General features: G+C 42.2%; 3 protein-coding genes across 15 annotated transcripts in view; 1 reads left to right on the plus strand and 2 right to left on the minus strand.

The window, feature by feature from the left end:
- SLC26A11 (solute carrier family 26 member 11) overlaps nucleotides 1-10,644 on the minus strand; it is a 57,307-nt gene extending 46,663 nt beyond the window's left edge. The window contains exons 1-7 of one of the 11 annotated variants that reach the window (XM_074224974.1): nucleotides 10,550-10,644; nucleotides 9,393-9,532; nucleotides 6,803-7,027; nucleotides 5,007-5,199; nucleotides 4,062-4,147; nucleotides 3,074-3,153; nucleotides 1,842-1,984 (exon numbers count right to left, since the gene is read on the minus strand). In XM_074224974.1, the coding sequence (XP_074081075.1) occupies nucleotides 1,842-1,984; nucleotides 3,074-3,153; nucleotides 4,062-4,147; nucleotides 5,007-5,199; nucleotides 6,803-6,985 (685 nt within the window). In that variant the 5' untranslated portion in view covers nucleotides 6,986-7,027; nucleotides 9,393-9,532; nucleotides 10,550-10,644. The other 10 variants (XM_074224973.1, XM_074224972.1, XM_074224979.1 and 7 more) reach the window with 10 other exon arrangements.
- On the plus strand, nucleotides 9,929-21,478 carry SGSH (N-sulfoglucosamine sulfohydrolase). The gene is made up of 8 exons (XM_074224982.1): nucleotides 9,929-10,051; nucleotides 11,990-12,150; nucleotides 12,728-12,833; nucleotides 14,370-14,520; nucleotides 15,313-15,469; nucleotides 16,034-16,115; nucleotides 18,036-18,239; nucleotides 19,589-21,478. Exons 1-8 carry the CDS (start codon nucleotides 9,955-9,957, stop codon nucleotides 20,146-20,148), a joined length of 1,518 nt encoding a protein of 505 aa, XP_074081083.1. The 5' UTR covers nucleotides 9,929-9,954; the 3' UTR covers nucleotides 20,149-21,478.
- The window catches only part of CARD14 (caspase recruitment domain family member 14), an 81,158-nt gene continuing 76,732 nt past the window's right edge, over nucleotides 20,742-25,167 (minus strand). For all 3 annotated transcript variants that reach the window (XM_074224969.1, XM_074224968.1, XM_074224970.1), the window contains one exon: nucleotides 20,742-24,681. In XM_074224969.1, coding sequence (XP_074081070.1) covers nucleotides 24,474-24,681 — 208 coding nt within the window. In that variant the 3' untranslated portion in view covers nucleotides 20,742-24,473. The remainder of the gene's footprint in view (nucleotides 24,682-25,167) is intronic.

Raw genomic sequence — 25,167 nt, forward strand, 5'->3', positions numbered from 1 at the left:
AGATAAGATTTTATCTTAAACACTGTGTCTGACCTCCCTACTAGAAACTGTTTTGTAAGGACATTCCCCAGAGAGAAATTTTAGACCAGGAAGGGAAAGCGGATACTAAAGGACCCAGGAAATAGATAAAAATTTCAAAGAAAAAATGTTCACTATAGAGAGATAAGTCTCTGTGGATTTTGTCTTGGCTAAATGTCCATCTGCCTTGAACTGCAAGCTCCAAGAAAGCATGAACATTGCCTCTCATTTCATCCACAGCCAAATGAGGCCATATCCTTTGGAAATATTCAGGATTTCTAATCACTGAAGATAGTTTTGTGTTTTAGGGAGGAGCAACATCAGCCCAGGTAATTGATTTAAGTGCATCATGGAGACTGAAGACTGGGAATGAGGGCATCAGGAATCAGGAACAGATCACTGAATGACCTACAAAAGCTGAACCATACTTTAAATGTACAAGGAGAATTCACTATTTAAAAGCATCCTGTGACAATTCTTTGGGAAAGTAAATAATTCTTTCAAAATGATACTATTAATGTAGATTTGAGAGTGTTTCTCAGAATAAACTAAGTAAATAGTGAAAAATTCCCAATTCTGGATGATAATATTGTACTACTTACAGGAACCACTTATTGGAAACATGGTAGGGATTGAAAATCTAGAGTTGAAAGGGACTTTCCACATTTTACAAAAGAGGAAACTGAGGCCCAAAGGAATGAAGCAACTTGCTCAAGGTCATATAGCTAATAAGGGGCAGTACTGAGGTTCAAATTAAGTCCTATGTCTTAAACATTTTTTCTTCCTCACTATCCTGTAATTCATATTTTAAGGGAGAGGTTAGATTAGACCTCTTGGAAGGTCTCTGAGATTCACTGATTCACAGAGGTGGCAACAGAATAATACCCAGATCATTTGGGAATGGCAGTGAGAGCTAGATCAACCTTTCCTCTCCCTTCCCCTCCCCATCTCTACCTCCCTCTAGCCCAGGATTGATCCCATCTGGCTATCATTCTATCACATGTACCCTTGAGTGGAACTCAACTGGTTGACTTGGAGGTAAATGGTTATAGAAAGAGCCCTAAAATTAGACCATAAAGGATCTGAGTTCAATTTTGTCTCTGTTCAACCAGGTGATATTAAAAAAATAAGTCTATCAGAGCAGCTGTAAAAATGGAAATAAAAATTATGTCACGTGCTTCACAGGACTGTTATGAGTTTATAGACTATACAATGCTATAGAAATATGCATTTTAAAGATCTTTGTATGCTGCTAATCAGAAAACAATCAACAATAGAATTTGTCTGTTTCATTAGAAGAGTTCAGGCAAAGTGGAACTAAAAGTTTCTACTTTTCTGGAGACAGTATATAACTAGTTAGTTGCCCTCATTGTTTTTGCTGTCCAGTTAAGTCTGACTCTTCATGATCCTATGTTGCATTTTCTTGGCAAAGATACTTTAGTAGTTTGCCACTTCCTTCTCCAGTTCATTTTCTTCTCCAGTTCATTCCCTAGATGGGGAAACTGAATTGAATAAAGTTAAGAGACCTGCCCAAGGTCACATAGCTAATAAGTGTCTGAAGTCAAATTTAAACCCAAGTCTTCCTGGCTCTAGGCTTGGTACTCTATCCACACCTAGCTGCCCAGAATTGCCCTCATTATACTTTCATTTGCCCAATTCCCTTATTACTTCTGAGACAGTCAGTTTAACTCTACCTTTCTGACAAGTCCATATGGCAAGATGATGGTCCAGTGCTCTGGGTGCAAGCAGGAATAGGTTTTTTTTTTTTGGTTTGGTTTTCCCATAGTCAGGTGTCTCAGTCAATCTCTAGGATGCTAGCTTACCTGTTGCAATGACCCAGACAATTAGGTGACTGAGCCGGACACAAGATGGCATCTGCTGGTGGAGTGGTGGCACCTGGTCCCTCATTGCCTTCAGCAGTAGGAGAAGTACAATGCAGACCACCCCTAAGACAGCATCTCCTACCCTATGGGCAGAGAATCAAACTGTAAGGACAGTGTGGGACCCCATGTTTAGAGCATCCTATCCTCTCTACCTGACTTACTCCCATCCACATCCAAGGCATGTCATTCTCTTTATATGGAATGTACTCTCCCTCATCTTTATCAGCTCTTGCCTTCCTCCTCCTTAGCTTCCTTCATATTGTTTTCCATAGTGAAGCAAAGGTATAGTGAAAAAAACACTGGAATGAGTGTTAGGAGCCCTGAATTCTAGTCCTACTAAGGTGTGAGAGTTTCCTGTTCTGTGAAATGAGAGGGGTTTGATCCCAAAGGGCTCTTTCTGCTCTACCTATCTATAGTTCTAAATCTTTGATTGGTTCAATTTGATCATTCATCTTTATCAGAGGGGACATTTTCAGGAATGCATTCTTTTTATATTAGTTTCATTTTTACCTTTTAGAGGCTGCTATGTTCTTCAGTTATTCTCCACATTTATGTTGTCTCCCCAGATTTCTTGAGAACCTTTTTCTCCTCTTTTATCATCATCACCCTCCTCTATTGCCCACAGCTCACTCAGTTCTCTAAGATGATATTAGAGAGGCTAGATGGCACAATGGATAGAGCACTAGGCCTCAAGTCAGGAAAATCTGAGATCAAAGCAGGCCTCAGATACTTACTAGCTATGTGGTCCTGGGCAAGTTATTTAATTTTGCTTCAATTTCCTCATCTGTAAAATAAGCTAGTAAGAAATGGCAAACCACAGGATCACAAAGACATGGCTGAGCAACAATGACATGACATTGGTGCTCCATCATGGGTGCTGATTTCTTGTTTGATCAGAGGGCTAGAATCTAACCTGGATTGAGGCCCAATAGGAAATAATTGGGAGGCAACATGTTTCAGGGGAAAGAGGAATAAATTTGGAGTTAAAAGACCCAGAACCAAATATACCAGGTACCCCACCTTTCTGGGCCTCAGTTTTAGTTTCCTTCAAGCTTTAAGTCTATGATCCACTGAACTGTATTTCTTTTGAGGGGTGAAGAACCTTCCCTCCTTCCCTCCCTTCCTCCCTTCTCAACAGGCTGCAAATAAAAATGCAAAAATATGTGGCTTACCTGGTCTGCCCAATTTTGAGGAAAGTGTAATACACCTGAAGGACAAACAGCTGAGGGATGTCATGCAGACCCAGGAGGTTCTGTGTAAAGCCCAATATTTTATAAATTACTTAAATAATTAAATAAATGAAATAAAAAATAAAATATTAATAAATTAAACTTTGCTGAACACCTATTATAAGGTAATTATACAAGGTAATTTCAAGGGTGAGGCAGATACTAGCAGCTGGGAGAAATCAGGAAAGGCCTCACATAGGAGCTGACATCTGAACTGAGCTTTGAATCACTTTAGGGATTCTAAATGGTGAGGAGAAATGTATCATGAACAGCCTGGGTAAAGGCACATAGGTGGGAGGTGGAAATGTCATTTCCAAGGAACAGCATATGTAGGCCAGTTTGGATGGATTGTGGAGTCTGTAAAAGGTGAGTTATGTGCAGTAATTCTGGAAAGGTAGGTGGCAGCCAGGTTGTAAAGGGATTTAATTTCCAAGCAGAGGAATGTTTGCATTTTATCTCAGAGGCACTGGGGAACTCTACCTGATCAAGGACAGGGATTAATTAGAACAGACCTATTCTTTCATTCACATCTCCTCCCATAATGTCTGCTTCCTCCCACTCTCTCATGCATCCCCACCCCCTATCTCATACACTCAGAGCAGCACCTTCCAAGAAATTCTAGAGGTAATGAGAGAAGAGAGGAGAGAGGATAGAAAATCATGCCAAGTCTCTTGGGGCCAGAGGATAACACAAGCAGAGAGACCTTGGCACACATTCTCAGTTCTATTCTACTGCATATAAATTAAGTGGAAATCTCCAAGATAGGAGGAAGGAAGGAAGGAAGGAAGGAAGGAAGGAAGGAAGGAAGGAAGGAAGGAAGGAAGGAAGGAAGGAAGGAAGAAGCCCAGGTATCTGGGTTTCTTGTTCACCAGGTACCCCATAGAGACCATCTAACAGTGGGCAGCAGCACCATGAAGAATGATGCTCCTACCTTGATCTGGCCAAACCCAATGGTAATTGAAGCAGCAGATGTGAAGCCTTTAATAACAGGATAGGAAATGAAGTCCAACAGGAACCCTGGTCAACACACACAGACACACAAAAAAACAAAAAAACCTTGAAGTGACATCTTCTTAAATTAGGCAGTTTCAGTTCCCAGGAGATGTCTGAAAAATGGAGATCTGGCAAATAGCCGGGGTGGGGGCAAAGGATGAGGAAATAATGGGCTAAGCTACAGAAAAGAATGGAATGTTTATGCTTTTTCAGGGAAAGGAGAAAAACTATTATAGTTAGCATCTATATAGTTATTATAATGTTAGATACAAAGTGCTTTAAATTTTACAGTGTTTTACAAATATTTTCTCATTTTTTCACAACAACTTTGAGAGGTAGGTACTATTATTATCTCCATTTTACAGTTGCAGAACATGTGGCAGTAAAGGTTAAATGACTTGCCCAGGGTCAAATAGTTTATAAATATAAGAACTCAGATTTTCTGACTCCAACACTCTATGCACTGGGTCACCTTACTACCTTTAAGAGGAAGAAATGGTGTCCTGAGCTTCTGAACAGCCTTCCTGGTGATCTAGCTGGGGGCATGAACAACCTGTATGGTGACCTGGCATGGCATAAACACTCTGCCTGATGACCTAACTTGGGACATGAATACTCTGCCTGGTGACTTGGTTTGGGGCATGGAACACCCTACCCTGCCTGGTAACCTGACTTAGGGCATGAGCACTCTGCTTAGTGACCTGGCTTGGGGCATGAATGCTCTGCCTGGTGACTTGGCTTAGGAGAGGTTGCTTCATCCTTTTGGAGAAGATAGAGACAGGACCATTGAGTGTGGAAGGCAGAAGCTGATGAAATGAGGAACTTTCCCAGTTTGATCCAGAGAGTCTAGAAATGAAGTACTAGAATCTTCAGAATATCTTACCCAAGTGCAGGATCCCCATGGCTAACTGGATACAGCCAGAGAGGAAAGTTAGAAGCACGGCATAAGCAGGCTGGTGTAAGGCATAGAAAGAAACCAGCAAGGACATGATGGCGGTGGGGCCCAAAGTCACATCCCGGGAGGTGCCCAAGAAGAAATACACAAAACATCCCATGAAGGAGGAGTAGAGGCCATACTGCTCAGAGAAATAGAGACAGGATTACAAGAGAGCTGGTCAAACCATCAGTCAGTGACTAAGGCATGTGTACCTAGACGTGTACAGTACTTGATAATTAATCACTGTCTATGTGGCTGTGATGGTCAAGGGAATGTACATTTATTAAATTGTATACCATCCATATACATAGGGCATACTAAGCCCAGACAGCTCAGGGGGTCCACAAGGAGATTACCTAGATCAGGGGTGGGGAACAAGGGCCATTTGGATATTTATAACGTCATTCTCAAGCCATACAAAATTGACTTAAAAATTAGCCTGCTATCTTTGGTCAACTATTTAATTAATTTACCCCTAAAAATCATCTAGATTTATTGAGTTTCACCTTCAGTTGGTGTGGCAATGCTGGACCAAATGATTTCAAGGGTTTTATACAATCTGTGGGCTGTATGTTCTGACCCCTGACCTAGAGTGTTGGGGGGAAGGAGGTTTTTCCCATCACCAACATTTAGTTGGGAATCCAGAAAGCTAATATTAGGGCAGAACTGATTAGAGTAGGTATCAGATATGAAAGAAGAAGAATCAGTCTGTGTGTAGCTATGTTTGTGTGTGTCCTCACTGACTGTGATCCAAAGACACATAATTTTGGATTACCCATGCCTTTATTTTCCTCTTTTAATTGGGAGTTATTTATCAATCTTTGTGTCTGAATGTCTAACTATTGAACTCCTAGTCAATCTCCCTTAGTTGCCTCACAAACAGATAAACAGTTCTTAGACTTGGTATAGGGATTTCCAAGATGAGAAGATTCCCTTGACTAATACAGGTTGGCATCTTCTTTACTACCCATAGTCCTAAAGAGTAGCTTAGGCAATTAATAGGAAATTAAATGACTTGCCCAACATCATACAGTATTTATCAGAGATGGGATTTGAATTCAGGTCTTCTTGATTCTGAAGCAGCCTTTCTATATTCATATTTAGATAGTTACCTAGATAGCTAGTTTAATATCTCTTAATAGTTACATATTATCATATAGTTTTATGTGCTCATATACATATAATTATAGTTTTATATATATAATATACATATGTATGTGTATATATAACTACCTGTATTAGAGGTTCTTAACCTGGGATATTGTGAACTTTAAAAATTTTTTAATAATTTTATTTTAATATAATTGATTTCCTTTGAAAATCTATGTATTTTGTTTTATGTATTTGAAAACATGATTCTGAAGAGGGATCCAAAGGCTACACTAGATTGCCAAAAGGGTCCATGAACCAAAAAAGTTAAAAATCTTTGATCAAGACACATATGCATGTCTATTATATTATATATATGTATATGTCTATAACTCATACTGTTTTATACATACAAATGTATAGATGGATAGATATATGCATACATATATATATATTTGCACATACATGTGATTTCATGTTATTGTATTATGAACAAGTATACTTATTTGTCTAGGATTATTTCCAAGTATTTCTTTCTGCTCCTGCTGCTAGATAAATATGGATTGAAGGACACAACAGAAATGGGTTGAAGGTGAGGAGTACTGTAGTACTGAATGGCATGGATTATTATTGTCTGGGCTTGGATATCTCACCTGAACAGGTAGCCCAGCCACTTCAGCATAGGCCAGAGCCTGGGGTACCACAGTCAGCCCCACAGTGAACCCAGCGATGCTATCCATTTGTAACCACTTCAGGGAGTAGTGAGGAAGCCATCCCAGGATGGGAAGCCTCTTCCGAATTATTCCTAGAGAGCAGCACCAGGCTCTCTCTGCCATGTTGAAGTTTGCTTTCTAACCTTCAAGGACAGTGGATTGGCCCTGTATAAAACAGACAGATGGTCAGAGGAACTGGAACTGAAGGGACCTCCAACAAAAAGGCATCTCTGGGGGTCTGGACAAAGTTCATCTGTAGTTCCAGGCTAGAGGGTTGGGGGTAGGGGTGAAGCCTGAGAGGAGACACCAGTCCTATGCAAAAGTAATGCAGTAGCAAACCTGACTTCTATGCAATCAACTTTATTTTCTTTCACTGGTGTTTCCCCAATCAATAGGACATAGTGGATAGGGCATTGGATTTAAAATTAGGAAGACCTGGGTTCATATCCTAGCTCAGCTAATTACTAGCTATGTGACTCTGGCCAAGTCAATTCTCCTCCTCTGTGCCTCAGTTTCCTCATCTATAAACTGAGGGGTTGACCTCAATGGCCATCTTTCCTTTAAATCACCCATTCCCTCCCTGAAAAAATGTCAGTTCTAGAGGAAGAAAACTGAATTTCTGAGTCCCAAGTCATTCTCCCTGGTCCCCCATCAGGTTTGCTTTCAGAAAGTCATCCTACCTCACCATTTTGTCACCTCCCATGTACTTTGGTTTCCTGACTAGTCTCCCATAGTATCATACACTAGTTAATAGGACATCAGGGAATCCAAATCATAGATTTTTGAGTTAGAAAGAGTCTGAAAGATCATTTAGTCAAACATTCCAATTTTACAAAAGAGAGTGAAGTTGGGTGGCTAGGTGGTACAGTGGATAGAGCACTGACCCTGGAGTCAGGAGTTCCTGAGTTCAAATCCAGCCTCAGATACTTAATAATTACCTAGCTGTGTGGCCTTGGGCAAGCCACTTAACTCCATTGCCTAGCAAAAAAAAAAAAAACCCAAAAGAGAGTGTGGTCCTCAGACTTACCCAGTCACAGAGGTGGCATAGTGACCTGTGTAACAGTTTTTGATACTAAATAATGTGATCCCAAATCTAGTTTTAACTTTGGCCTCAGGAGAAAGGCAGGTTACACACTGATCCAAATAGAGACAAATCTCCCCATCTAAATTTGTTTTGTATAAAACCTGAGTAGGGTTTCAGGATATATTAATACATACATACCTATATTTTTCTTTGCTGGATCTGTGACTTCATAGATGTAGGGAACTTATGATGAGGAAGATCCCTCCACTGATGCAGAACAGTATTTCTGCAACTGATAATTAGTTTCATCTAATTTCCTAATTCTGAAGTCATATCTTCAATACCACACACACACACACACACACACACACACACACACACACACACACACACCACATTGCCAGTGTGATGGGAGTCATCCTCCATCCTGTATATCACATGCTAGGCTTTTATGTATTGTGGGACCCTATGGTATATATGTGTGTAGATATGGATGGGTGGCAGGTAGATTTGCAATGGACAGAGTGCCAGTCTTAGAAACAAGAAGACTCCTCTTCCAGAGTTCAAATCTGACCACAAATAACTTATTAGTCGTGTCATCCTGGACAGGTCACTTAGTCCTGATTGCCCCAGTTTCTTATTTGTAAAATGAGCAAGAGAAATAAATGGTAAACCACTCCAGTATCTTTGCCAAGAAAACCCCAAATGGGGTCACAAAGAGGTGGACAGGACTGAAATGACTGAACAACCAGAAATGGATGGTTGGACCAAATGGATATTTAGATATGTAGCTTAATGGATGAGTGGTATGGGTGAATGGATGGATGGATAGTTTTCACAGGTGTGAATGAATACAGGGTATGCTTGGTGTACACAGATATACCGTATTTCCCAAACCCTGGAATTTCTGTTGTATTATTTGCTTATATTTTTAAAGTAGGGGATAGGGACTAGACCTGTCTAACCCCTGGATGAGGAAATTCCCACTACCAAAGCAGTTGGCATTTCCTCTGCAACTTAGTGTCGGAGCAGTGGGATGTTAAATAATTTGCCAAAGTTCACACAGGCTGGTATGTGTCAGAGGTGGGTCTTAAATCCAGGTCTTCCTAGTTCCAAAGTCTTAGTTTTTTTTAATGTTTTCATACTATTCTGCCTCTTTTAAAAGTAAAATTTATTTAATTTTTAAAAGGTTATTTACTTATATTAGTTTGATAACTAAAATTAATATTGTCTTTTATGACTGAGTATTGAATAAATAATTGCCTTAAAAAGTTAAATTCCCCAGATGCATGCCCTAATGAAATGTGTTGCTTAAGTACATACATATGCATGGAGAAGTATGTATATATGTATATATATATTGTATTATACATATGAAGTATATCTATAACTATATTATAGATAAATAATCAAAATTCAGGATTGAGGTTAATATTTGAATTAATATGTTAAATGAATGAATGAATGAATATGTTCAATCCATCAGTGGACGGAGGCAGTACTCACAGCCAGGCTTCTTTCCACCAGCGCCGAGCCAAGGATGGAAGGGCTTCCCTTCGCTCCACCTAGGAGCCCCGGGGTTCCGACGCTGCTGGGCAGCCCAGGAGGGTGCACTCCACTTGGTAACAGCAGGCACTCCAGAGTTCCTAGAACAAATAATCATAATAATCATAATAATAACATAACTTTAAAAAAAAACCCTTTGCAGCTGGTCCCGCAAGGCATCCCCATCCTCGTTTTGCAGACAAGGGTCGGGGAGGTTTGCCCCCACCCCCGGCACTGTGGCGTCGCCTTCGCCCCTCCGCCCGGGATGGGGGACCCCCTTCTGTGCCCTCCTCGAGGGATGGGGGCGACTCACCGCGGCGCCCTCCCCGGGAGCCCCGGGGAGCAGAAGCGAGGGGAGGGGGTGGCAAGGTGGGCAGGGCCGGGGCGGCGCCGGCCCGCGGGTCAGGCCCTGCTCATGTGATCGCCTCCGGAGGAGGAGGAGGAGGAGGAGGAGGAGGAGGAGGAGGGGCTGTGCCCGCCGCCCGGGCCAGCCCCGTCCGTGCCCGAGGCCCGGGTCGCCGTCATGCCCCGGCCCCGGCCTGCCTGCGGAGTCCTGCTCTTGGCCCTCGGCTGGGGCCTGGGGCTGGCCCACGGACACCGGAACGTGCTGCTGCTCCTGGGTGAGTGGCCGCCGCCCCGCCCCGGTGCCCCCCGGTGCCCCCCGGTGGGCCCGGTGCCTCGGAGGGGCCGGGGGCATCCGCCCGGGCTCGGCAGGCCGGGAAGCCCCGCCGAGGCCAGCCCTGACTCCCGGGAATCCTCCCCGCCCCTGCCAGCACCTCCAATGCCTGCAGAGTGCCCGGAGGAGCCCGGCGCCCCCCAGCCGGCCTCCCCCTCCCCGGCGGCTCCTTCCAGCCCCGGTGCCACCCCAGGCCTCGGCCCCGGGCTCCCCCGTCAGGCTCAGGGACCCCAGGCCGGCGTAGGATGTGCAGGGTGGGGGGTGACTCCCCTGCACCGATCAGCCCCTCACTCTAAATTAGGCTGATCTGAACCCCTTAGCTAGGTTGGTGCTTGCAGGCGGCGCCCCGGCTTCCTGGCTCCACTTGGGCTCTGACAGTTGACTGAGTTCTGCCCAGACATGAGCATCCGCTTCTGGTCGGGGAGCTCCTTTTCTCATTAACCTTTTCTCCTTGGAGAGTGAGGGGAAGGGGCGGATTTACACTTCACATCCTCATCCTCCCCGCTGAAAATCTGAACCTCTACCCAGGATCTGTATTTCTCCGGAACTTCCTGTTCTGGTGGTCAAGAGCCCTGCCCTTGTGATAGATCAAACCGCAAAACAGCTTATTTCTGGGCCTGGCCTCTTGCCAGTCCTCTTCCCTGGTTGAAATCAGTGTTACAAATACATATTCTAGGCCTCTGGGCCAATTTTTCAGTTCGTTGCAAAACAAACAGCTCTTCACTCCCCCGGACCCCACCTCCGCAGACAAGAAGGTCATTTCCACATGGCTCTCAGGAACTGCTTTGGCATCTTATGTCCCAAATCTTTGCCATGGTCCATGCTTTGCAGAACCTGGGGGGAGTGAAAGACCCAAACCTTCAGTTACACGGTCACAATTTGGAATAGACAGAAGGCTACATAAAGATAGTTTTGAGCTGTTCCCTCCTTCCTCATTTTCACCATGGGTAGGAAGGCCCACTGGAGAGAAAAATCATAGTATTTCTTCCAGAAAACCTAGAATAGCCATTTCTGCTTGTGGTACTTCACACCCCCTTCCCTCCAGCATCAGCAGCCTCACCAGGGTAAACATAAAAATAACTCATATTTATTTGACCCTTTAGAGTTTACAAGGCATTTTTCCTATTGTGCTCCTATGAGAAAGGGAGTGCAAGATCACCTCCATCGTGTGGTTGAGAAAACCCAAGATTCAAAACAATTGTGTCTTGCTCAGAGAATCCCAGCTAGTTTTAAATAGCAGTGCTGAGACTCAAAGAGTAGTGTGTAAATGACTAAGGGGCCGAGACCTCATAGCTGATAGGATCAACACTTAGCAGCAAGGCCAGGTCATAATAATATTAATAAACTATTAATTTATAATTAGTAACTAATCAAAGTATTTAATGAAATCATTATCATTATTACAGCTGGCATTTTTGTATCATTTTAAAGTTTGCAATGTGCGTAACATACATTATCTTATTTGAGCCTTACTATAGATGAGGAAACCAAGACTGAGAGATAAAACTAACACAGCTACTTAAGAGACAGAAGTGGGATTAAAATCTAAATTTTCCTGATTCTTAGTCTAGTGTACTGTCCAGTGAATGATCCAGGATTAACACTGGTTCAGAGAAGTGTTCATTTGAGCTCTAATACCTCCATGTACTGCCCCTGCATTGCACAGAATCTCCTCACTCCCCAAATGTGAATTGTTCCTCCACTGCCCTTCATTGTAACATTAAAGCCTTAGTCCCAACCTTTCTCAGAACTCCTCCCCACCAAACCTGGCCAGGAAGTAGAATGCCAAATGCCAGCACCCCTGAGTTCCACAGTGCTTGGCTTTATTCCTCTCACATCCCTCAGCTCACAGTGCTTTCCCTGTTTCTCTTCCCATTGGCAGCGGATGATGGAGGCTTTGAGAGTGGTACATACAACAACAGTGCGATCTCAACCCCACACCTAGATGCCTTGGCACAAAGGAGCCTGATCTTCCATAATGCCTTCACCTCAGTCAGCAGCTGCTCCCCAAGTCGTGCTAGCCTCCTGACTGGCTTGCCACAGGTAAGCAGATGTCCATGCTAGGGGAGAAAGAGGATGGTTTGGTTAAGAAGAGAATAGTAGAAGGAAAAATACGAGAGAATCCCTTGAGCAGGGTATACACTCTTAGAATTCTGGGTCGTATCTATGAGGAATATCTTGGAGTGAATATGTCATTGGTTCCTCCCCCTTTCATAAGTCTATCCCAATATGCCCATGCCCTGCTAACTTCTCTAGGAATCTCCCTGACCCTTTCATCTTCCCTTGACTATCCTTCACCAGAACTGCTTCATTGTCAGTCACTTTGTTTATAACTGTGAAGAGAAAACTGTCAGATTACATATTTAAGTTAGCCAGGCTAGGTTAAAGAGAATTGTTAATATATCGTGGAAGACTTTTGACCCGGAAAGATGAGATGGGGATGGGAGGAGAAGGAAGGGAGGGGGGGGGGGGAAGAAGAAGATATATAAATATAGAACCTTCATATTCATTGGCAAGCTAGGTTCTAAATTGGGGAACTAGGAAGAGGGATGCTATATAGTTGTTATGAGTGATGGAGACAGTCTTGTTCCCCTTGGGTTCATAGTAACTTTCCTTACAGCATCAGAATGGGATGTACGGCTTACACCAGAATGACCATCATTTCAACTCCTTTGACAAGGTGCAGAGTCTGCCTCTACTTCTCAGCCAGGCTAACATCCGCACAGGTTAGGAGCCTGGGTGGGGACGGGGGAAGAAGCAACTACTTCCTGTTTCCAATAATCCCTGAGATTCCTCCCACTTCCAGAGGGAGAGGCTGAGGACTAAGGGGACTAAATCATTGTTGAAGGACATACAGATAATTGATTCTACTTCCACTTTCCAAAATCCAGACCTGCCTACTTTATTGATACCATTTGTTTGGGTCTAGACTTATGACTTGATTGACAGAACTCCTGGGGAAGAAATTCCCTCTGGCAAGGTAAATTGGTACCTGTTTTTAGCATATGGTCTTGGAGAGTCACTTGGGACCCTGAGAGGTTTAGTGACTTCCCTGGAATGACACAACTAGTATGCCTCAGAAGCTTTCATTAAAACTCCTTTGTTGACTTTAAATCTATTTCCTCTATCCACTACACTAATCTGCCTGCCAGAGAAAACACAGAACTAGAGAATTTCAGTTTTGGAATCAACCTCAGAGGATATTTAGGCCTAATCATATTTAAGTTGGACTCTCCTTTCTAATATCCTCCACAAGTGAAGATCTTGCTTATGATTCTGGAAAAAAATGAGACATGGTTGACATAGGTACCCTCATTAAATGGACATTCTGAAAGGATCCAACCAATCATTTTCCAGAGTACAGCCTGGAAAGTAATGAATATGACCTCTGAGGTGTTGGTTCAAGATTTAGGATGAAAAGATTTCTGGGTGATGGTAGAGGAGATCCAGAATACGTTCTGGAGAGGAATAAGTATGGCCTCTAAGGTCCTTTCTAGCTTTCAAATCTATGATCCTACAATTTCCTTGAACTTATCCTCATATTAGATGATTTTCCAGACCTGCACCATTCTGATCACCTTCCTCTTGATTATTATTGTTGCTGTTCAGTCCTTTCAATCATGTCTGACTTTTCGTGACCCCATTTGGGGTTTTCTTGACAAAGGTACTAAGAACAGTTTGCCATTTCCTTCTCCAACTGCTTTTTCAAATGAGGAATAGAGGCAAAGATGGTTAAGTGACTTGTCCGGGGTCACCCAACTAGTAAGTGTCTGATTTGAACTCAGGAAGATGAGTTTTTCTGACTCCAGGCCTGGAGCTATATCTACCATGCCACCCAGCTGCCCCTCTTTTGGATGACCTCCTGCTTATCAATACCCTTTCTAAAATGTGGCTCTCAAAACAGTTAGTTTTCCAGATGTGGTACAAATAGGGTATAGTACAGGAGAATTGTCCTTTACCTGATTTATAACCTTAATGTGTCTAAAATCACATTTAGTCTTTGGCAGACACACTCCAATATCTCTGAATACTCTCCCTCTGTGAACATGGATAAAACATAGCTTCCTGGGTGCCTCAGGCATTAGCAAGCAGTAATTAGAAAGCAGCAGGCATAAGAGAGAAGAGAGGTCACTTGGATCATAGGCTTAGAATTGGAAGGGACTTCAGAAATGATCTAGTCCAACTTAAGGAAGCTGAGGCACTCCAGACTTCCCTTTCTGTTTTTTCTCCCAACTGTAGACTTGTTGGCTTGTTCTTTCCAGGTATCATTGGGAAGAAGCATGTTGGGCCAGAGCCAGTGTATCCATTTGACTTTGCCTACACAGAGGAGAATGGCTCTATCCTCCAAGTAGGGAGAAACATCACCCGTATAAAGCTGTTGGTGAGAAAATTCCTCAAGACCCAGGATGACAGGTGGGAGCCTTTGTTCTTCACCAGCCCCCTAGACACTCAGACCTTCCAGAGCTTAATATTCCAACTTGTTATTCTAGAACTTTCATTGAGATTCATTCTTATACATCTGTATTACTAGATTGGAGTTTGGAAGAAGGAGAGGGGTGCAAGCACACATTATGTTGTCATATGTGCCTGGAAAGTTTCTATGTCTATTTCTATGCCTTCTATCCTTTAAAGTCCAACTCAAATGTCCTCCTTCCCAAAAGTTTTTCCTGTCTTCCCCCAGTAGGTTACCACTAGCCTCCCCTAAGTTGACATAGATCTTTGCTTTCTAATTCACTAATCAACAAGCATTTATTTCTCTTTTTCTCCCTCCTCTCCTTGACCTGTGTTCAGTCTGGTATACAGTAGGGGCTTATTAAACGGTTATTTTCTTGACCAATACACTTATCATGTACTGTTTTGTAATATACATATTGGTACGCATTTCTGGTCTACATGCAATTAATCAATAAGCCAAGCAGAGATTTATCTAAATTTTAAATCTCCCCCAGCACTTGGCACAGTATCTCACATTAAGTATTTGATAAATGAGGTATTTTGTAAGATTACAGTTAGAAACTGGAACATGGGAAGCCCTAACACTGGAGGAAATTAAGAGTGTTGACATGAGGGGTGCTATGGGAGGACCCAAGCTGGCATAGCAACGTGACTTGGGCTAAGAGTTAGGAACATTGGCGTGGCTGGGGAGAAAGAGCGCTGAGTAACCTTTGAGGAACCTGCTTTTGATTCTTTCCTTTCACTTCTCAGGCCTTTCTTCCTCTATGTTGCTTTCCATGATCCCCACCGGTGTGGTCATTCTCAGCCAATGTATGGACCCTTCTGTGAAAAGTTTGGCAATGGAGAGAGTGGGATGGGATGGATTCCTGACTGGAAGCCCCAGACTTATGCTCCAGAAGATGTACAGGTAATATAGACTCTCCTCTCTCAGCTCCTTTTACCTCTAGGGATTCCATGAGATCCAGACCCTCCTTGTGAGCCTGCATCCCATGCTCCAAGCAGGCAACTTGAATTCTTTAATACAGCATTGGCCCTCCAGAATGGGACATTTTGCCATTCCAAGGGAGAGAACAGCATGAGGAAGTTCAGAAGAGCTCCTCTGCCTGAGAAATTTGGACATGTGGTCCAAGTTGATCCTTGCTTCTTGAGTCTCTACTCTTAATAATGGTAGTAAAAGGAACAAGGAAATAGAATGGTTTATTCATACAAGATAATAAACCTTTCAGACCAATGTGCTCAAAGAATAAGCCATATAATTATGAGATTTCAGAGCTGAAGGAACTTCGGAGTTTATTTAGCTCAACATATATCTAAGTAAGAATCCTTTCTATATCCCTGTCAGTCTAGGTTCTCTAGAAAAATTCATTTGCACCCATTCTTTCTACTGGAAGCACCACTTTAGACTTCAGTATGCATTATTTCCAACCGTCCACTTGCTATCTATGACCTATCACCTACCTATCTTCTCTAGGTCCCTTACTTCATCCCTGACACCCCAGCAGCCCGAGCTGACTTGGCTGCTCAGTACACCACCATTGGCAGAATGGACCAAGGTATGGGGAGGAACAGGCCTTGGGAGCCTAAGCAAACTCATAACTTTGTCTCAGATAGGGAGAGGTTGCCCCAAGGATCCTCTAGACCCAGACTTCTTCCCTACCAGTGCAATTATAGCCCAGCTCAGACAGAGAGTCAGTCACTATTATGGATTGAGTTCTCCATCTGTATAGACAAGAGTAGGTTCCAGAAGGAGAACAAAATAAAACAAAACACAAAACTTGATTGTTTGCCCTGGGAAGTCCCAGTTCTCACACTTATGTTGGAACCAAAGCTATAACTAGGAAGAGGTGACTCTGGCTTTGCCCCAGAATGGGAAATTTAAAGAGGGAGATGGAGTGCTTGTATTCTTCTAAGGAAAAAGGTGAGAAGCAAGGTTAGAGCATGGGAAATGGTTAGAAGCTGGGAAGAGATATTCTGCTCTTTAATCTGGTTCCTCAACTGAGGGATGAGAGAGGGAAAAAACCACAACAAGTGGGACTTAAAAATTGGCCTAGTCCAGGGATAGAGCAGGTGACTTGAATTCTTTAATACAGCACTGACCCTCCAGAATGGGACATTTTTGCCATTCCAAGGGAGAGGGCAATGTAAGGAAGGGAAGCAGGAGCCCTTCCCACAATTCACCTTTCAGTGAGGGAAGAGAAGCAGAAACTCAGTTCTTGCTGCAGGGCCATTCCTTTCTAAGGAAGGCTTTATCTCCCTTATCCCAGACATCTTCACTTCCCTCTGAAGCTTTTATCAACCCAAGCATTTCAGACTTTCATGGAGAGAAGAGTCGGGGGTGGTTGAGGGGAACCCTTGGAATGACTAAGGGTCAACCCCTCTTGACTCAGTGCTTATATTGATTAGTGAGATTGGGACCACTGCTCTCAAGGCGGGGAGGAGGGGTGTTCCTATTATCTCAAAGGAGGTCAGATTTTATTATTTTAACTGAAAAAAATACTGGCTTAGGAGTCTGAATCTAGTGCTTACTCTGATAATTTTTTTTTTGTGTCTGACTCTCCTTGGCATCATTTGAAGTTGTTTTTTTTTTTTTTGTCAAAGATACTGCCATTTCCTTCTCTGCCTTATTATAGAGATGTGGAAACCAAGGCCAACAGGGTTAAGACTTGCCCGAGGTCACACAACTAATAAGTGTCTCAGGCTGAATTTGAACCCTGGTCTCCTATCCTGACAATTATTCTGGGTCTTTATTTCTTCTTCTCTAAAATGAGGGTATCTGAAGAAATGACTGTCCTTAGGACCTAGTTATTCAATGTAGGAAATTATCTAATAACTAAGAGTAGTGCCACTAGATGATGGGGGCCAGCAGTGGGGGAACAGTTGCTGATGCATTCCCCAGGTCCAAAAATTCCTTTGTTATAAATCTGATCAGGACAGACGGTCTGGACCTGTCTTAGCCAAAATTGACTCTTGGATCAATATACCTTTTGGCTCCTTCCTTGTGTTCCACTACCAGAGGCAACTCATTGTTGATGAGCTTCCCAGCTAACTGAGCCAAGGTCAGAAGTCCAGCCCAGAAAGCACCCAAAACATACTGGGCTGATAGAAGGGGGGGGGAGTCATATTATTTAACTCCAAAGACTGACCCTTTGAGCACCCACAAAAGACAGGCCTAATACCCAAAGTCATAAAGAATCCAGTTGTACAAGAAGGTACGTAAAAAAATATCAAGGCAAGGCCAGAGTGATGAATCAAAGTAGTGTCAATCATGGAAAACTTCCTGAAAGAGATGAATTTTAAAGGAATGAAATGGTCTTGATTGAAACAGAGTGGAAAGGTCGCTTTAGATGAGGATAGTACTGTTTGTAGTGGCTCGTTAAGTAGCAAAAAGGAAGCTGGGTGGGCTCAGGGAGTGGGGAAAAAATTCTCCAAGTTACTGTGCTGCCTATTCCCTTTACTTTTGTCTTTCCCTATAGGAATTGGGCTAGTGCTGGAGGAACTGAATAGATCTGGCTTCCTGAATGACACCCTGGTGATCTTCACTTCAGATAATGGTATCCCATTCCCTAGTGGCAGGACCAACCTATATTGGTCAGGTATAGCTGAGCCCATGCTGGTGTCTTCTCCAGAGCATCGAGACCGTTGGGGCCAGATCAGTGAGGCCTATGTCAGCCTCTTGGGTAAGGTCACATTTGACTGTCTCTTCATCTGCCTGCTTGTTGCAAAGAAATCCAAAGACACACTCATCTTGAAGTAGATTTTTTTTTTTTTAGTTTTTGCAAGGCAATGGGGTTAAGTGGCTTGCCCAAGGCCTCACAGCTAGGTAATTATTAAGTGACTGAGGCCCGATTTGAACTCAGGTATTCCTGACTCTAGGCCCAGTGCTCTATCCACTGCGCCACCTAGCCTCCCCTTGAAGTAGACTTTAAGATACCTTTTAATTTTATTATAGTTGGGAAAACTGGGACTAATCAAAAATTCTTGAAATGAGTTATGATGGAGAAAGGGGAATAAAATTCTACTTGTCTGGTTCCCAGATAAATCCCTGCCTTTTAAGACAGAGAAGGGTAATCCCTCTCTCTTCTCAGAGCTTCTGGGTAAGAGATATTCTCCTCATCAGTCAAGCAAGAAATACTTATTAAAAACTAACCATCTCAAAAAAAACCCATCTCTTCTTGGCTCTGCTATGCAAGAGATTTTCTTTTTAATATCTGAAGAAAAAGTAACAATATAACCAAACAAAGAAACAGGCTTCAGCTATAGCATGAGGGATCTAGGTCAGGCAAGAGGGATAATTTTCTGACAATGAAAATTATTGAGCAACAGGGTAGGTTCTGAGAAACTGGAATCTTCTCATTTGGAGACATGTCCCAAATCCAGAGGTATTTGCTTCCCTGGTATTGTTTTAATTCAATAGCACATAAAAGTAGAGGGTTGCTCATTAACTTTGTAGTTCTTTGCCAGACTGAATTCATAGGGTTATAGTTTAAAACTAGAAGAGCTCTAAGAGATAATCTAATCCTGCTCCCTTATTATAGAGACAAGGGAACTGAGACTCAGAAAGGTTAAGAATCTTATCTAAGGCCACTCAGGCAGTAAGTAGCAGAGCAGATACTCAAGCCCAGGTCTTCTAACTTAACAAATCCAATGTCTTTCCACTGGGTGTTATTACCTCTTGTTCCTTTCCAGAGGTTACAGTGGTTGGAGTCTCTACTTCCTAGCTTTGTAACCTCAGAGAAGTCATCTTACTTCCTTTCCCCATCATTAAATTGGGGGAGAGAGGGAGAAGGGAAAAGAGAAGTTGTTAAAAAAATAACATACTTTAGGAAGGCCAAGAGACTTGCCTTAGGTAGCACATCTATTAAATGGCAAGAAGCAGGTTTTTCTGACTCCAACTCTAGCATTCTGTTGCTACTCTACTGTTATGTACCTACTAGGCTTGTAATGAAAATCAATTCTAATATATGTAAAGTGTTTTGTAACATGAAAGTTGGTGCAAAGTTCAACTAATATTATTATTATTTTTAAGATCTCGTGCCCACCATCTTGGATTGGTTCTCCATACCATACCCCAGCTATAGCATCTTTGGTACCAAGACAGTCCAACTCACTGGTCACTCTCTCTTGCCTGCACTGCTGTCAGAACCATCCTGGACCACAGTCTTCAGTAGCCAGAGTCACCATGAAGTTACAATGTACTATCCCATGCGTTCTGTGCTCCATCAGAATTACCATTTAGTGCACAACCTCAACTTCAAGATGCCCTTCCCTATCGATCAGGATTTCTATGTTTCTCCCACCTTCCAGGACCTGCTTAATCGTACCAGGTCTGGCCAGCACACAAATTGGTATAAGAACCTCCACCACTATTATTACCGAGATCGATGGGAACTCTATGATAGGAAACAAGACCCCTGGGAGTCTCAGAACTTAGCCACTGACCCCAACTATGCAGAGATACTGGAGATGCTGAAAGTCCAACTGACCAAGTGGCAATGGGAGACGAATGACCCCTGGGTTTGTGCTCCAGATGGTGTCTTGGAAGAGAAGCTTTCTCCCCAGTGTCAGCCTCTCCATAATGAACTATGAGCCTTCCATGGAGAAAAACAACCATCTTCTCCAAGTATGACCTGCTTTGCTGATAATGGAATGGGAACAAGGGAAAACATCTTTTTTGACCTAAGAAGAATAAGCCCCACTAAATCCTCATTCCTATATCTCTGACTGGCTATTATTATAGGGTCAGGCAAGCAAGCCTTATTCCCTTCTCGATTCTCTACATGCCCCATGGTCACCACAGGAATATGGTTGAGGTATCATGATTAATGTACCTGACTTATCCAAGTGAACTGTGGAGTAGGACAAGGGTATTAAGCAGAGGCCCTCACAGACAGCAGGGTTACTAGAAACCATGGTGAAAGACTATAGGCCAAAATTGTCTTAGGTCTCAAAGTTTGGAGGATCCTTATGATACCAGAGCCTCTCTTCTAAGAAATTTTGAGGAAATCTAGTAAAGAAAAAAAGAAAAAGGAAATCAAGATCCTAAGAAATACCTACCTACCTACCTACTCACCAGAGGCTTCTACAGGGTGAAAGGACTCACTGGTCTTTGCATCAGTTTATAGGGATGGTTCACATAAAATTTTCTCAGTTTAAGAAGATGATATATTCATTTCAATAAACTCAACTAGACACAACTGGATTTTTAATTTGAATTTATTGTGAATTGAGCATGAGCTTGACAACATTTCATGTATTTTTTCCCACTGTCAAATTCATCACCCTTAGCAGAGATTTCTTTTGGACTCCCTCTATTTACTTGTTCAGTAATATTGTCTTTATGGTAAAGGCATTCAGTTTTATTCAACAAGCATGTATTAAACTCCTTCAATAGATGTGGTGCTAGGTGATGAGGTAATGAGCATATAAAGATAAATGATAAGGAAATAAAGACAAAAGTTGATCAATCTCTGCACTCCAAGAACTTACATTCTACTGGAGGCAAATAACATGTACACAGATAAGAAAATACAAAATATATACAAAATCCTGCCTTTTTGAGAAATACTCAAAAGTTGAAGAACCACCACTCAAAGAGATGAAAATTTCCTTAACTTTGGCATGGTTAAATTTATTTGGAGAAACATCAGTGCTGCTTCTGTGATATGAGTTGACCTATGCTTATTATCTCTTCTCCTGACACACATAGAAGTACTCCTTGAGAAATTGGGCCAGGTGGGAGGGGGGGAAGGTAGAATATCAATTCTTAATTTTCTGGTGTCCTGGACCTTTTGGCAATCTGGTGAAGTCTAAGGGAACTCCTTAGAATAAGATTTTAAATGCATAAAATACTTAAGATTGAAAAGGAAGTAAATTATTTTAAAATATAGTCATCAGCATTTTTGCATATCTATCTATACGTGTGTGTGTGTGTGTGTGTGTGTGTGTGTGTGTGTGTAGAGAGAACAAAAGATAATGATGATGTTTATGATGTTTATCTTTTGTTATTGAAGAAAACCATGACAGCAGGGAGGTGATGCCATTACAAGCACATGAATTGAATTTGAGTGAAGGAGCTGTACTAAGTCACCAGCCTCACTTTCTCCTCCAGAGTCTTTTGGGCCCAATGGCCAGATATGAATCAGGATGACTGGAGATAGTCCTAGATGTGAGGCAATCAGGATTAATTTGAACTCTTGTCCTGACTACTTTATTCACTGTGCCGCCTACTTGCACCCCACCCAAGAATCGATGGAATGAGAAGGGAAAGGACAACCCTTCATAATATGGGCAGCACAGATTCAGAAATAGATCATTTATAAAAAGTTCACTCAAAATTAGCAAGATTTATGAAATTTTAATATCTAAAATCTAGTGTGACAATCACCAGCAATTACTTTCTTCCTACTACTCCCCTGGGAAGCAAGGTTGTTTCCTGCCACAGTGGTTCTGAGAGGTGGGGAGAAGGAGAAATCAAACTCCAGAATGTTCTTCCTCACTCCACACCCCCTACCTTAATAAGCAGGAAGAATCTACCACCTACTCCACAGATTCTCAATGGAGCAATGGAAATCTTTATAGGTTGGGGTGTCATAAAAATATATATCCCTCTTCTTCACAAAGTCAGGGTAAATAGATATGAAATGGCACACATGTTTTCAAACTTTGTTGCTTTGCTGGTCAGTTATGCTTAATTGTCTTTGATACAAAGGATGGTTCAGTGGGAAGGGAAATATGTTGGTAGATGGCTATGGTGTTTGAAAGGGAAAAAAACACCAAGAAAAAATTAAGTATACAGAATTGTTAGTCAGTGGACCTGGATATTAGTTATGGCTTTGCCACCAATTATTTATATGACCATTGGCATGACTCTTGTGCTTTAGGGCTCATTGCCCTTCTCTGTAAAATGAATGAGTTGAACGAGATCTCTTTGGTTGCTTCTATATTGAGCATTCACTGCAATAGGGGTGGGAGCAAAAACAAGATTGTACAGAAGTCTCCATTAAAACCTTCCTTCCTATTAACTCCCATGGATTTCTCCATTCAGTAGATATAAGCTGAATATAGGGATCATAGGTAGTTTGGACAGTGGTTCCAAGAGACCTTCCTTACAAACTTATACATCACTTCTACCAAACTCTGTTTTACCATCATCTCTTCTTGAGTCTTCCTATTCAGGATTCCCTAATAGAAAGGAACCTCAGATCATCTAAACTGATTGGAAATTGAGACAAAAAGAAATTATAAATTGCTCAAGGTCATATGGGTAGAATATTTTAGAACTAAGATTTGAACCCAAGTTTTCTGATTCCAAATTAAATGTGCTTCCTACTGCATTGTGCTGGCCTCTTTGGGACTATGCTATAGGCTTCCCTATTCCCTTCCATTCCTATTCTGCACATGAAATCATGTCAAGGAAAAATCAACTCAAGAGAGTGGAAAAATCTTTGGTCTTGGAGGCAGGGAACCAGACCCATGCCAAGCTATGAATAGTCCTCAAAGCTTTAAGAGTCTAAGTGCCATAGTTTTGATGCAAACTTAAGAGTTAAGGACTCCACTTGCCTTAGAAAGTGAAGAGTTCAAATTCTAGGAAGCATCTTAGGTTAGGAATTGGGAGTGGTGGTTCATGTTTTTTTTTATGTTTAAGACAATGGGGTTAAGAGACTTGCCCAAGGTCACACAGCTAAGCAATTATTAAGTGTCTAAGGCTGGATTTGAACTCAGGTCCTCCTGACTCCAGAGCCAGCGCTCTGGTTCGTTGGTTCATTGTTAAGAGAAGGGTCAAGCTGAAAACCACCAAGTGATCATGGGATCATACAGTTAAGACCTGGAAGGAGCCTTGGAGATCATGGAATTCAATCCCTGCATTTCAAAAATGAAAAAACAAACTGGGAGCCAGAGAAATATAGTGACTTGCTTAGTGTCACACTGACAGTAAATGATAGCCAAGATTCAGAGTCTTTGGTTGGGATTCTTTCTGCTAAACCAGGTCAAATGAACCAACAGAAAATGGGCAGTTTCAAATCTTTAGGATTTCCGGCTCCCAGAGTTCTTCTGGTCTTCAGGTGTTGCCAAGCCAGTTATCATGGATCCAAGCCTAGGAACCATTTCAAATACTCTTTCCATCATCTGGAAAACATATCTATAATTAGATACTTTTTTTTCTGTAACTAGAATTACATTTCCTGACCACCATGTGCCTTCAATATGGATAGGCAGACATGGGGATACCCTGATAGGCCAGTTTCCTTGCCACAATCAAACATTCAACATGTCAAAATGGTAGAAAATAAAATAAAAGCATAGGGTTTTTTTTTAACCAGTTTGCTCAAGACATTATATAAACATCTCTAGAGAGAGAGAGGTCTTTCTCTGGGGGGGCGGGGGGAATGGAAGAGTGACATACAATGAAGCAATATCTACTCTTGAAAAGGTGCAGTCCATCATGGAGACAATTGCAAAGTCCTGACAGAAGAGTTAATGAAGTTGCCTTATATGTTAGCTTGCACAAAGAAATGTAAAATAAATGAGTTTGTATTGACTGTTCAATTACCCACCAAAGGTAGAATAGAGGTACAAGAGCGCCAAGCCTATTTGAGGCTCATTTCAGATCTCCATTCGTTTCTCCTTTCTTGCACTATTTTCAACTCAGAATTCTTATTATCTTTTTTTTTTAGTTTTTGCAAGGCAGTGGGATTAAGTGACTTGCCTAAGGTCACACAGCTAGGCAATTATTATGTGTCTGAGGCCGGTTTGAACTCAGGTTCTCCTGACTCCAGGATCAGAACTCTATCCACTGTGCTAGCTAGTTGCCCCAGTATTTTTATTTTGAAAAAAAAATTCACTGGAGTGGGGAATGTGAAAGGTGCTGCCATCTCTCATGGAGCAATGGAGAAGTCCAATCAAAGGGGAGGCTATTGGGGGCTTTGTTCTATCCATACAAATTTTTTCTGCTCCTCAGTGATGGCCAAGCGGGCACAGTTGACAAGTGAGTCTATGTCGCTCCAACAATCAGGGAGCAGACTGGTGTACAAACAAGGGACCTTCTCCAGTTCAGCCTCTTCACGCTTGGCTGTTTCCAGGATCTGTTCTTCTGTAGTTCCAAGTCGCTGCAGGGCCTTTCTATTTGAATGAAATAGAGAATAAGATGGATTCAGATATAGTCATGAGAAGATCCCTGGAACACTAAATGTGTGTGTGTGTGTGTGGGGGACCAGAATTTGGGTAGGAGGTAGAGGGGGACAAAGGGGGACGAAGGATATGTCCTCTTCTCCACCACCTGAACATCTGGAATCATTTCATGTAAATGACAAGTCATTTCCTAAGATAGGGGTGTCATCTCATCACTCATTTTGAACATGTCTAGATCTAAAGGTCTCCAAAGATGAGGCTGGGATGTTCTTCGAAAGCATCTTGGGTAAGTGAACTAGCATCCTGGGATACTAGGCAAAGTGTCCAAGGACTCAGATCATTGCTCCTCTGAGTCCCCAGGAAAAAGTACACACAGAACAGATGGATAGAAGAAGCATCATTCATTGAATTGTGTATTCTATAGGATAAGGGTTCTTCTAGTATATTGAAGGTTATTTTTTTTCTCAATTTAATAGT

Source organism: Macrotis lagotis, chromosome 2 (assembly GCF_037893015.1).
Source record: "Macrotis lagotis isolate mMagLag1 chromosome 2, bilby.v1.9.chrom.fasta, whole genome shotgun sequence".
NCBI lineage: Eukaryota > Metazoa > Chordata > Mammalia > Peramelemorphia > Peramelidae > Macrotis > Macrotis lagotis.